We start from the raw sequence: 13,250 nt of genomic DNA, 5'->3' as shown, positions 1-13,250 counted from the left end.
ATGGAAAATTAAGTTTATTTAACTGTATCGCTTCTGTTTACTCCAGTTAAAGGAACCTCTTACAGCCAACTTCAGCCTTATACACCCCATTCGTTAGCTTTATATTAATATCGCGTGTTTGAAATTCTACCGCGAGGTCATGCGGTTGTGACGTCATGACCATGTAACCAATTGAGATTCTACTTCACTGCCATCTAAGGCAGTGGTGAGTTTTCAGCGGACCGAGTTGGATAAATGGCTGAGTGCACTACTGCGTTATATATGGAGAAAAAAAAGTGAGGGCATTATGCGACAGCATTATGAGCCCGTTTACGGCCCGTTGCGGATCCTTGTTCGCATCGCTAATACCTTTATTTGTGTCTTTTATCTGAACGTCACGGAGCTCCTTACATCTGCCCGTGCCCAAGGCCACAAGGTAATATTGCAATGGATCTGTGTACACTCCGGTCGCGATGGAGATGGACAGGCAGATGCCGAAGCAAAGAGCCCCCAATTAGTTGCGCCTATTTCAAGAGCACGTACCACGTGCCTTCTCTCGAACTGTATGAAAAGTGCGACGGTTGCTTACTGGGCCCAGGAAGACGTCCGAAATATTCGCCCCAGAAGACTAGATTGGATGCTGTCATTTTCTGTTCCACATTGAATCCGCGCCATCAAGCATACTTGCTCTATAGACTGCTCGTTTAAACGTGGTTTTCACACGCAAATACTTGCATTTAAGTGGCCATGTTGACACCCCGGAATGTTCTAATGATGTGCCCACTGTACGCGTGTGAAAGGAAAATGGCAGCCATTTCCCAAAAGCGTCTGGACAAGAGGACCTTCTTGAACGATTTACTAGTACAGGCGCTTGGCCGGACAAACAGAAAGCTCTACCGACAATACGGGCTCTTTGTGTGCATTTAATGAACGTCACGGGACTTGACTCAGGCCCATTAGGCAAGTTACTGCGTCTATGTATTTTTTTATTCATACCTCTTCTCGCCATATCGTCACCCATCACGCTCCTCTTTGTTCTCCTTTTCGTTTTTATACATACGTGGAAATTTAACAAAAAAACAAAGCTTCGTGCAGCTGAGCACTAAATTAGCTATTCGTTCCCCCCAAATACCCAAAGAACATTGCTGTTTGTTGGGAAGCGTATCATTCATACTTTCGGCTTTCCGGTTGCACAGGTGGGGGCATAATTAAGATCCTGAATTCTGATAAGAAAACATTATTTGTCCAAGTGAAAGGACACTGGCGCCTACTACCGATTCGCCACAACTACCAGTTTCACTTACGCAACGCGTGAAAGATGTTAGAAGAAATTGCGTTCTCAGTTTACTTTTGTCCGCACCGGTACATTCATGTGTCTTTGCCTCAACGGGCTCGCCGGTCAATAGGCATTTGGCAGATTCAGTATGAATTTTGCCATGGCTATGAGATGACGCATTTGCCTGATTCGATCATATAACTATTTCGAAATCCTGGTCGTCTGCAGCTTCGGAGACCAACAAGATGGCATCTTTTTGGGTCACCGAAGCTGCGCTCGACGCGGATTTCGAATTAAATTTAATGGAATCATACATGCATCATCTGAACTGGCATTGAAAGAGATCGGTGATTGTATGCTATCCGTGTGCCGAATTTCAGCGCGAATAAGCGAGTCGTTTAAACGATAGAAACAGTTTACGGTTTGCATTTAACGTTGAACAGTCCTTATGTCTCATGAAACGCAGAACATGTCACCGGAAGTAGTGGTACGAAACGTCGCGCGACTGGATGTGATGTCAGAGTAAAAATTAATTGTGGTAATTAGATATAGAGGGGATGAGGGTGTAGTGTGTGGTAACGAGTGCTAATTAAGACCGGATATCCGTTCGTGTTTCGCTCACGTCACAGTGGCCGTAGTAACTGCGACGCGAGCTGGCATTCAGCATGTAGTAAGTGGGACCGCAGCTTGCACAACAGACGCTCCTGTGGTAGGGCCCTTCCCCTCTCCGGTGTAGAAGCCCTCTCTCCGAGTTCTGCAATAATTTTGAGTAGTGCAACATAGGACCTTTGATGTCCATTGTCATGCACGCTGGCCGCACAAACAAGCTTGATCAGGCGCTGTAAGCAACACTTATCGCGCAGCAGAAGAAAGCAGAGAGATAGTGACGCATTAGTGAAGTGAAGATAGTGAAGCAGAGAGAGAGGAGATAGTGAAACATTCGGTTTTGGTCAACAGGGAAGCCGCTAGTGCCGCGTTCTTTTATTTCTCAATTTACACCATTGCAGCGTTCAAACACATGATCTCCAAGAACGGTGCGCTGCTACACATAAGACGAGGGAACGAATAACGCGGTGGATTCAAGGGCGGATGAGGAAGGAAAATGGCTCCAGCGAGAGAAGGGCGCAAACACACGGTCCAACGTTGCATAGACAGTCTGTGCAGAGGCGCGTGCGCGCGGACACGAGACAGGCGTGCCGCCACGCGGGCACCAGGGTGGTCGCTCGGAAGTCCTAGTCGCCCGCGTGGTGACATTTTACACACTCGTCGTCTTTTGGGCTGCTGAGGCCGAAGGCATCCTCCGAAATTGACCCGCACCCTCTCGTTAAATCCCAGGCACAGCCGTCGGCAGGGCAGCTCTCCCCGCACGTACGTACACACGCACACATACTTTGAGTGTAGCCACCGCGCGGCGCTGCCGGATTTAGGCTGACTTACGGTAAGGAGCAGAGGAATGCGAAAGGATCAGAAAATTAAATATAATGCAGCGATGCGATCAGCCGAACACGTCGACAGCCAATATTGATTGTAATGATCGTAACAAGAACCTCCCCCGTCTCACATTAGAACTCACATTCCACATATATCATCCCTCCCGTTAAATGTTTTTATTCTTTGGGAAAAGGGGGGGGGGGAGACGGTAGTAACCACGAATTACGCAGGTTTCATGAATTTGATCTTAAAGGCAGTTATCGCTGAGGGTATGAATTATATCCCGCTAATGAAAAATTACTTCACATTATTTTTTAGACTCCTTTACGCTTAAGTTCATTTAGCTTCAGAACATAGCAAAAATTTATGCATTTTCAAAATTAGTATTGTTTTCCCCTCTGTTGCAAGGCTTGCGTCTCTAAACTTACCAAGCGAATCGGCTACCGATGTCTACATCATATATTGACGGGAGCCTTGGGACAGGGTAAAGCTGAAGCCTACAAGAAATTGATAACCCAAGCCTCCATTGAGAGAATGACATGTTTCCTATCTCATCAGTGATACACCAAGCCAACATTAGCGCGATACGAGCCTGTAGGGCCGTAGAGAAATAAGCCATTTACAAATATAATCGTACGGAGTTGACTACTAGAAAATGGTTCGTGAGAACGGTTCGGGGCTCAGCTGCATTGCTCTTTAAGGCGGAAACATACATAGCCCGAACGAAAAATGGCAGGGGTCACATTAAGAGATAGGAAGCGTGCAGTGTGGGTCAGAGAAATAACTCAAGTTACCGGCATTCTAGTGGAAATTAAGAAGAAGAAATGGGCATGGGCAGGACATGTAGTGCAAAGAGCGGATAACCGATGGTCGCTTAGGACAACGAACTGGATTCCAAGGGAAGGAAAGCGTAGCAGGGGGCGGCAGAAATTTAGGTGGGCGGATGAGGTTAAGAAGTTCGCAGTGGTGAAGTGGATGCAGCTAGCACAGAACCGAGTTAATTGGATAATTATGGGAGAGGCCTTCGTCTTGCAGAGGGTATAGTCAGACTGATGATGATGATGATGATGATACATAGCCGTACAGCTGCACGACGCGTCAAGAGTCGAACGCATGCAAGCCTCATTTGATTGAGATGCTTCTTATCTGTCGCATCTAAGAGGCGTGCCGCGCGGTGGACTACAGTTATTTTTCTTGAGCTTTCGGGGTCGCCGCTGCTGCCTCCTCAGTTGCGCAACGCCTACTGACGCTTTTATCACGAAGACGACAAATGCACCCACGCGGAACCACATTTCGGAGTTCACACACAAGCAGTCACATATAAAGTCCACATTCGAAAAAAAAATACAAAAAAGAACACAGGAATACAAGAGCATGTAGATGAATCTGACCTCCGCCGCTAAACCAGTGTGTTACGACGGTTACGATCGATTACGCTGGTACCGTTCAGTGGCCACGGTAATCGATCAAAGCACTGCCTGTTTGTAATCGAGCACGTACTTTGGGTGACATTAATAGCGACATTTCTTCTTTTTTTCGGCCCATTCTTATTGAACGCGGCCGAATAGGAGTGTATTACGTTTGCTGCAGGGTTTTGTAGTACACGGGTGACAGAGTCGCGATCGCAAGCGACGATTTCCACGACAATCGGTGGTCGTTTGACTGGTTGCGCGGTTTGCACAACACGCATAGTAGTTTAGAGCCCCATTTGGTAGGAATTGCATGCTCTCAATGTTCACTGGTGAATTGACTCCGGAAATATGGGCTGGCCGCCACAAAGCGAGGTCAGCTGCATGCTGCACCAGGCATGCTATCCGAACGAAACTACACGCACTAGTTCCGTCGACGTGCTGACGAAACCAATGAGCCATCATTTCCTGTGTGCTTACACATGGTTTTAAGGAATCTGAGAGTGCAATAGCATGTTCACACTTGTGCCTTCGGTGTCAAGGGCGAAAGGATCCTCCTCCGCGACGTGGAATTCGGCGGGAATACAGGAGGAAAAGGCGATCGGTTCAGCATCGATTTTTGCTGGCGGGAAAGTAGGTCGCTCACCGTTAAATGGTAGATGTAGGACAACTCTTTCATCGACGCTTGCTTTTTGCGTTCTTCTCGTCTCGTCTGTGTTACAAGTGCGCTGAAATCTCCCGTATGCAAAACCAACTAGCCGGTCACTATGTGCTGATGCTAGACGACTTGCACATGACGTCACATGCGTCACGATGACGGGTCGTGGCGGGAATTAATAATCAGATTATAGAAGCGCTTAAGCTGTCTCTCGTGTTTCTACTCCGTCAAAATATCTTTCAACCCCGCGTCGCTTCGAGTCTGAGCACCCCGCAGTTTGATGGCGGCGAATTTCGCCCATCCTTGATGTGTACGGCGAAGTGTGAAGTTGCGGTAAGGCTGAAGACGTCTTCCTGCCTAGCATTAAAAGGCGCATCTAACCAGGTGAACAATAAGCGGAATGCAGGCCAGAGTGAGTATCGACAGGAAACACATTCTCCATCAACGTGGCCTGTGCGTGCTAGTCACACCCGTCAGACCCCTGAGCAAAAATTACGACGTTGGAGGTCAATGGCTCACATCGCTCTGCTCTGACAGCCGTAACTTAACAAGCACATGGTGACACGCGTCGGCAGTCTGTTCGAAACAGCCATAATTGTTCAGCGTAAAGTCTTTGTCTGAGCCGACTGAATTCAGGAGTCAAAAGCAGCGCATTACAGGTTGCAGTTCGGTATAATTAGTGAAAAACCATTATCCAATGCTGGCGTTGAGTGGTACCACGCACTGCAGTGGTTCGTCACGGAGATGGGCCAAATTCGGGTGTGGATGCCGGGCTTCAGCATTGCACTTGCGAGCACTGTTTGCGTGATCTGTAGCAAAATGTTGCTGAATATGTGGGGCTGAACGTGAGAATTAGAAATTTGATGGTGTCTGAAAGCATACACGCTGAAATTGAAATTATTAAAGTATGCTTACGTATGTACGTATGCATGTACGCATATAGAAGGAAGTAGACAGGACCTACTTATGTTCAGCTGAAGCAGTTCCATTGTTATTTTTTACGTCGGCCTCTCTTTCAACACTGCGACGCAGTGCATTATACAATGTGAATTACTAGATACGGTGCGGTGGTAACAATAGGGCTGCTTTTGCCTTCGTGCCTTTCTTAACCGGCGCCACGTTTAGAGAAATCTGACCTGTAACCGGCGTGTCTTGGCCAACGTAGCGGTGTCGCACAAAAGGATGTCAGCAAGGAGAGCAACAACCAGCTCTGCGAATGGTAGTTGCTAGTTACAAGTAATGTGAAATTTCTTGATAAAGCTTTTTCTTGATGATTTATGATTACATGCATAGTTCACGATATTTTCTCTTTCCTGTTTCAGTAGCCCGACTTTGTGCCTATTCTATGTGTCCCAGCTAGCTTCGGCTATGCACCCAACAGGTTTTGGTGTACTGTATATAAGGTAATTAAACAAAATGAATTTAAGTCTATACACTTAGTGGCACTTCAAGTAAATTGTGTTGACAGTCAATCTTGAAAAATAAAACTAAGGATGATCGACGCCCAGGCAGGTCATATGTGTTCGAAAATGGATTGGTGCAAACGTGAAGGGCCTTTATTTTTCGCCTTATCTGGCTTTTATATCAGCCACGTCATCTCAGGTAAAACAGCTTAGCTGAAACGTGAAAAGTATGGCTACTCAATGCACGGCATTGTTTCAAGATGAGCGTCTTCTCTACGGTGCAAACCAACTAGCCAAATCTTTCTGCATCGCAGCCTTGCGCAGGGCAGGCATGCTACAACCAGGGACGTCGTCACACTTCGTGAGAGGCAGACCAATAAAGTAACTTCGCCTCACAGAGTAAACTGAACAATGGGATGTTAGATCATTGCACCAGAACTGCAGCCAAATGAAGAACTACCAAATGTGCACGTGATGATCAGCGCCGACTCTGGACACAGCGCCCCATGGCGGCCCGAGCGTAAACATCGTGCAGCCCTTGGTGTGGCCGCAGAAAAACTTTTTTACCGACTCCTTCGAAAAATGTCACCCACGTGTTACTTTGCTGCTCCGTAATGAGTGGTGCATGGCTGTTACTCATACTGCGGGAGCTGATGTTGGACGAGAGGTCAGTGCTAATGAGATTTCGTAGTCATTCGAAGCAGTTGACGGTGGGCAGGGAAGCAAAAGCGAGACGAAGCTTCCATTACCTCAGTAAGAATTCCGGGGTATTATAGCATAGATTCATGCCATAAAACCATTCATAGATTCATATAATGCGCGACATTAAAGTGACAAATATACACAAGGAGAAAACAGCGCCAACAGTCAACTCCAACAAGCGCGTAGGCGCACGCTGAACCACGCACAAACTTTTCCAAAGGCTATATAACAACGAAGCCACCCTTGCACGCCATTTGAATAGAGAGACCGACCAGGTAAGCTTCCACGTTGCTTTCACAGGACCAGCGGATCGTCTTCGTCAGCTTCCCGAAAGACCGCGCTCTCGCTATACAAACGTACGGTCGCTGAGACCTGAAGGACGAGTCTTTACAATTCCTTCCCGCTCGAGATCACACTGCGGTAGGGCTGGGCACGGTGTCGGACACTGCGCTGGGAGGGCCACCGTCCATGACTAGTTCAGGCAGATGAGCGAAGGTCGGCACGAGGGCCTCGCGTCCGGCCGATCGTCCCATCGGCCGCCCCACAACAACAAGCACTTTAGTCCGCTACTCGGGCGACCGGTGGGCCCGGGCGACGCGAGGCCGCCGATTGATGCGGCGTCGGTACAAGGCAGAGGTTCTCAGCCCTCCGAGAGAAGGCAAGGGGATGCAACGGGTGTCCGTGTCGGTGCTAGGAGGCGGCGCCGGGCAGGCTGGCTTCGAGGGCGGGGCTGACGCCGCCGCCACAAGAGGAGGCCCGAGGCCGGTTTAGGCCTAGCTGGGAGGTTCCCGAGGACCGGGGCGCGCAGTCGAACCCGCGCGTGAGGCTGGGGGTGGTAGCACCATGACGATGATGGGAATCACGACCACTGCATTGAAATACGAGAGGAAAATATCGTGGGCCCAGTGTTGGCACGCCTCAACATAGAGTAGCGGTGTCGTCATCACCATACTTAATAACTTAAAACATCACATAAGCATCTTGGCGTCACCACTCTTCATTCGCAATGTAATTCTCATTTTACCTTCGCCAGTGTGGAGTAGCTACCTCGTCACCTTTCCTTCATCAAACTCTCTTGGAATGAATAGTACAGGGTAGGCACGTAGCCCAAGGTAATATAGAGGAGAGGAAAGGGAATTTTGCTGGTGAGACATTTCCAAAAAGAGCACATGGGTAAGATTAGTTGGATTTCAAGGGGGGGGGGGGGGGGGGGGGCTTCGTCGTCCCTTGCATACGTTGCATAATACTAAAAAAGTGTGGACAGCCGACGGCGGGTAGGCGCATGCTTTGTAGTTAAAAGCGACCCGCTCGTTAAATACAATAAACGTTATTAATCTACAATCCCATTAACGAACTGTCCTGTTTGCATGGTAAAGTATCTCTTTATTTTTTATTTTATTGCTACCCTCAGGGTAAAACATTACAGAGGGGAGTGGGAATTACAACAATATAATTTGGGACATATAAAACGTACAGCATGTAATCAAATAATGAGAAAAACAAACAAATAAGCAGATCATGGTCATAAGTACTGCAAAAACATCAGTATATTATAGCGTATACATAAAGCACTTTTTTACTAGGCATCATTGAGGCTCGCTTGCCTGGACGACTTCTTGTTAAGACCAGGCCGTTGTGGAACTAACGCGGTTCGTGTCAAGGCAGAGCTCACCTGTGGGCGTGTCGTGTGCGGGGCAGCGCCTCTCAGCTCGGGCTGGCGGTTGCAACAGCCGTGGGACCCGAACCGTTGGGAAGCTGTTGCTGCAAAGGGGAGTCCGCCGGGGCCGCGGAGGACGTCGTTTCTACCGCGTTCCCGGTCGTAGCCGCTGCGGGGGGTGTCGTCACCGCATCCTGCGAAGCAGGCGCCGGCGCTGGTAATCACCACCATAACAACAAAACCAATTACCCTGACTACACCAGGTGCAGAAAAAAAGGACTCTCCTATATTCCTCCCATTAACTCGGTTCCGTGCCAGCTTCGCACACCTAATCCCACAAACTTCCTAACCTCATCCGGCCGCCAAATATTCTTGCCACCTGCATTAGAAGCCACTAATTTACATTTCCGACCATCGCTTATCTCGACTTCGCATTGCATGCCCTGCCGATGCCTACTTCTTCTTCTTGATCTCGATTAGGACGAATATAAATCGTGCTCGTTTCCTGACCCACTATGCTCTTTTCCTGTCTCTTAACGTTACACCATACCATATTTCTTTCCATAGCTAACTGCGCTCTATTGAAATAAATTTATTACCAACTTACACTGACGTATTACAGTACTTGCGCTTATCAAGACAAACGTTTCTGAACCCCACCAAAGCACCAGATAAAGTAAAACAGTGGAATTTAAGCCGATTACAAACCTTGTCATTAATTAATCCAGTAAAGCTTCACGCTATCGATCTAGAATCCTTTTCAGCCGATTGTAAATTTTGCGGGCAGAAAGCAGATTTGTACCATATGGTATGGGTGTGCCTTAGATGCTATAAAGTAGCTAACGTGGGAAGGATGGGAGGCAGCTCTGTGCAGCTCAGAGCTCGAGGACAAGCGAGCCCTCGTGGAAACAGCAAAGGCAGTGGCTTTAGCCAACGGAATCCCGCACTAAGGATCCGACCAACCTTCCCATAAACTTTTTCCTTTCAGTAAAAGGTTTTCATCATCATCACCGCGCTTAATTATCTTCCAAATTATCCACCCATCAGGTGAGTACTGGAAAGATACAATCGTCTTATACATTGTTCCTGGGGTACTGTAAGTTACTACTACAAATATGAGAGTGCATACCAAAGGCAACTTACTCGGTCAGTTATTTCTCTTGAGGTTCAAGTCAGCAGTTAATATGCTCCGAGTAGGTGTATTTCCTAACAACTTTCAGCGGCTCGCTACTGAGCGTAAACTGGTAATCCTTACAGAGAAGGTTGAATATTTCACTAATTTTCTGCCTGTTAATTCTTAGTCCTACAGTGTTTTTTTTTTGCCTGTCTACATCCGCGATCGTGCTTTTCAGTTCGGGCTATGAGTTACTTAGCAAGATATCGTGATCAGCAAATTTGCTGACTCGAAAAATATATTTCGAAGCGAGAGCTTCCCTACGCCAATGTCAACTTGTCTGCCGCGTGACCTTAAGTCAAAACAGGTGGTGTGACCTTGACTTGCTTAAGTGTAGATGTTCACTATTCCGTGGTGTCCACCCAAAAGTATACCTGTCCCTAAGACTTTGCTTGAAGAAAACAAAAATATGAAAAAGTCATGGATTGAAAATGCCATGTTACGGGACTATCGTGGCTACTCTCAAGGCGGAGCTTGGGTGTCCCCTGAATTCAAACCGTCAAACCATACATAACCGTACTCAACACAGACATCGTTCGTACGACTCGGTTTCTAGCCATGCTTTAATCCCGAATGTTTTTTTTTTTCTTCATTTTATTTCATCCTGAACTCTTTATAATCAATTGCCTCAATACCTCATGTAAGCACGTGGTAATCTCTACTTGCTGGACCGTGTCTTTTTGCATTACGCACATTTGATCTGTCATGTTTTGCCATTTTTTATATGAACGACTGCTTTGGCTTGAGACGCGGTAGAAATTTTTCTGTGCCTGTATGAATGCCTTTCGGCTCCCTGGTTCCGTAATGCTTGCATGACTGCCGAGGTTTCAACGCAGTCACATGTTTCTCATAAATTTGTAACCTATTAAGACTATTTAAAAAGGCTGTGAATGTTACAAAGATTAGACGTATTCTGCACATTTCACTGTCACCTGAATGGTGTTGTAAATATGACTAACGGTCAAATAGACGTTTAGAAGCCAGCCTGATTGTTTGGGTTACTTAAGTCTAAGGCCATTTTAATTCTACTATTCTACTACCGATTACCATACTAAACGCTTTGTAGGCAACCGCTATTTTAAAGTTCTGGTAAGCTCTAGTTCATCAGGCATTGAATAAACAGGGTGGCAAGTTCTTGAGCTTAATATCTCCACCATCATTGGAAAGATCTGCAGCTGCTTCATTTTCTCTAACCGCTTTCCCTTTTTGCTTTACTTGTAAGGCTTTGCAACTCTACTTCCACATACGGCCGGTAAGGCCGTATGTCCAGTTTATATACACCCCCTTCACCGGCATCAGCGTTCAAATTGCTGCGATTAGTGGATGGATCTGTGCAAACTCCTTGGCTACTTCAAAATATGTTTACCCTTATGTCGGTTTCCTTTTGCTTATTGATTACATTTGAAAGTTATAAGTGAGTTAAATATTATATTGGGGCTAGAGGCGTTCACAGTTTGGGTCTAATAAGCGGATCTTTAGACTCCTGTGAGAGTTTTCCTGTATCCTGTCTTGCTGCATTATACACCCCGCTTCTATTTCCCACTTCGTGATGGTATATGTGAGATTATCATTCATTTTCTAAGCACTTAGGACGCCGCCCTCTGTTAACCTCTATATGCCCAAACATCAGCATTTCAAAAAAAGTTGAAATATCTGTGATTTAAAATGTTTATTTTACTTCAAAATTCAGGACCATTCGTTTTTTTTTATCAGAATATTTTTTGCTACATCGAATTTTGATCCATCTGCAACCGATTTTAACATTGCATTTCTTATCACGAGTAATGGTTTTACGATGACAGTGAGGAATTGTGTATGCTTTTCTTGTTTGCTACAAAGTAGTATATGGGGTCGAATTCGCCAACCACATCCAAAAATATTAGAGGCTCTCTTAGATGTCTCAGAATGGCGAAAGCCTACCTTTCGTCTACTATCATTTGCCTCTTATGACCGTTCGATGCAGATACATATATTTATAATTTACACGAGATGAAAGACGCAGTATCTGTCACAATATCTCAAGCAAGTGGGAGTTTGGGCGGCACACCATCACTCCTGTTGCGTGGTGTTCCTTTGCGTGCGTTCAAATGTGGCATTGTAAATGGCAGGGACGCTAGAAAAGAACTAATCTCGTAGAATCGCATGGAATATAACAGATCTCGCACACAACTCTCGCGCACGTGATTTCGTTCCATGAGCTTTGAAAGGATTTCGCCTTAAACCGGTGGCTCTTTCTGAAGTCCCACGACGTAAGAAACTGAATACACAAGTTAACACTAGCACAGGAAAACTTAGGGTTTTTTGAGCATACGCTAGTGTACGCAAGCTTTAAAACAGTGCGCAGAAGGGATGACCAACAAGTAGGACACTAGGCATGTATGAGTAAAAAAAAAAAACCGCAGTATATGCTTGGAGTGCAGTAATTCCTCTAGTTTACTTCTTACCGCTAGCTTGTTGATGGGCTTCATTTCTAGTTTACTCAATTTGCTGTTATAATGTATTCGAATTCGGGAAATTACCTGTTATTCTAAACATCTCTTTTTTCCGAGCACCTTCACATTCTGTACGATGCCAGGATATAGGCGTGAGACTGGACATTGGCTCTTCTACGGGCATTTCCGGTTCTGGCGTTTGCAGAGAAAGCATTCACGATTACAAAGTACTCCTTTTTGCAAACACTACTATTAATGCCATTGGTACCCTTGAACCTATGACATAGTCACCAACTGTGTGGCCTCCAGGCCTTGGTCTTGAATTCACCAGTAAATGCAGTGTACTGCGTTTTTTGTTTTACTCATTGCTGACTCCCGGTCTTCAAAGAAGCCTTAGGCTACCTGGTCATGAAGGCAGGATTTCAGCGTGTAGACTCTTACAGCCTTCTGGTGCATATTTTATTAAGCTTGATTGATAATTGCCACCCTCACGTCAGTGCAGTAGAATTATTTTATACTGACAGCTGTAACCTTATTGATCAAACATTCCGGACCTAGATATCACCTGACCGATAAGTTACAGCAAAGTAGTTTGTGTCCTGCGTTCGCTTTAATATGCAGTCTGTCTTCCTCGCATCATTGAACCATATCCTATCTGATTAACTACTCGCTAGTTACTCAAACAGCATTGCAAGACCAGCCTCACTGGATAATATTACAGGGTTAAACGTTGTCAGGTTTAGAGGTTCACTTTCCAATGGCAGCCTCTCAGGATTCACAGATTCTGAGCACCCCCTGCTGCATCCCCGATCCGATCCTGATCGACACCTTAGTAATTTTTTTTTGCTGCTGAATATAAAGGTCAATGTCCGAGGGTTAATAGGTGTATTCATAATTAAGGCTGTAACTAAGGTCGTCAAAACTTGTTCTGATGATAGAGTGCCTTGTCCACGTTGGCCGCCGGCTACAGACTGCTCCCAAAGCCTGGTGATTCAATTCCATCAACACTTAGAGATCGAAGACTGCGTAGCGACCGGCATTGGAATCGCAGACCTCTTGAACGTGAGGCAGAGGCTCCACTTAAACGCCCCTGCTACACCTTCACCCACAACTGCGCTATAAAAAGGGC

General features: G+C 46.2%; 1 protein-coding gene across 1 annotated transcript in view; it reads right to left on the bottom strand.

Moving 5' to 3' along the window:
* Positions 1-2,891: 2,891 nt before the first annotated feature.
* LOC146193191 (adenylate cyclase type 3-like) overlaps positions 2,892-13,250 on the bottom strand; it is a 215,909-nt gene continuing 205,550 nt past the window's right edge. Inside the window, exons 18-19 of the mRNA XM_084602609.1 lie at positions 8,531-8,709; positions 2,892-7,726 (exon numbers count right to left, since the gene is read on the bottom strand). Of these exons, the coding sequence (XP_084458735.1) occupies positions 8,563-8,709 (147 nt within the window). The 3' untranslated portion in view covers positions 2,892-7,726; positions 8,531-8,562. The remainder of the gene's footprint in view (positions 7,727-8,530; positions 8,710-13,250) is intronic.

Source organism: Amblyomma maculatum, chromosome 4 (assembly GCF_055883805.1).
Source record: "Amblyomma maculatum isolate TAMU_Amacu chromosome 4, ASM5588380v1, whole genome shotgun sequence".
In the NCBI taxonomy this organism is placed as follows: domain Eukaryota; kingdom Metazoa; phylum Arthropoda; class Arachnida; order Ixodida; family Ixodidae; genus Amblyomma; species Amblyomma maculatum.
Note: the sequence above shows the minus strand (reverse complement) of the source record. Positions and strands in the feature narration are given on the sequence as shown.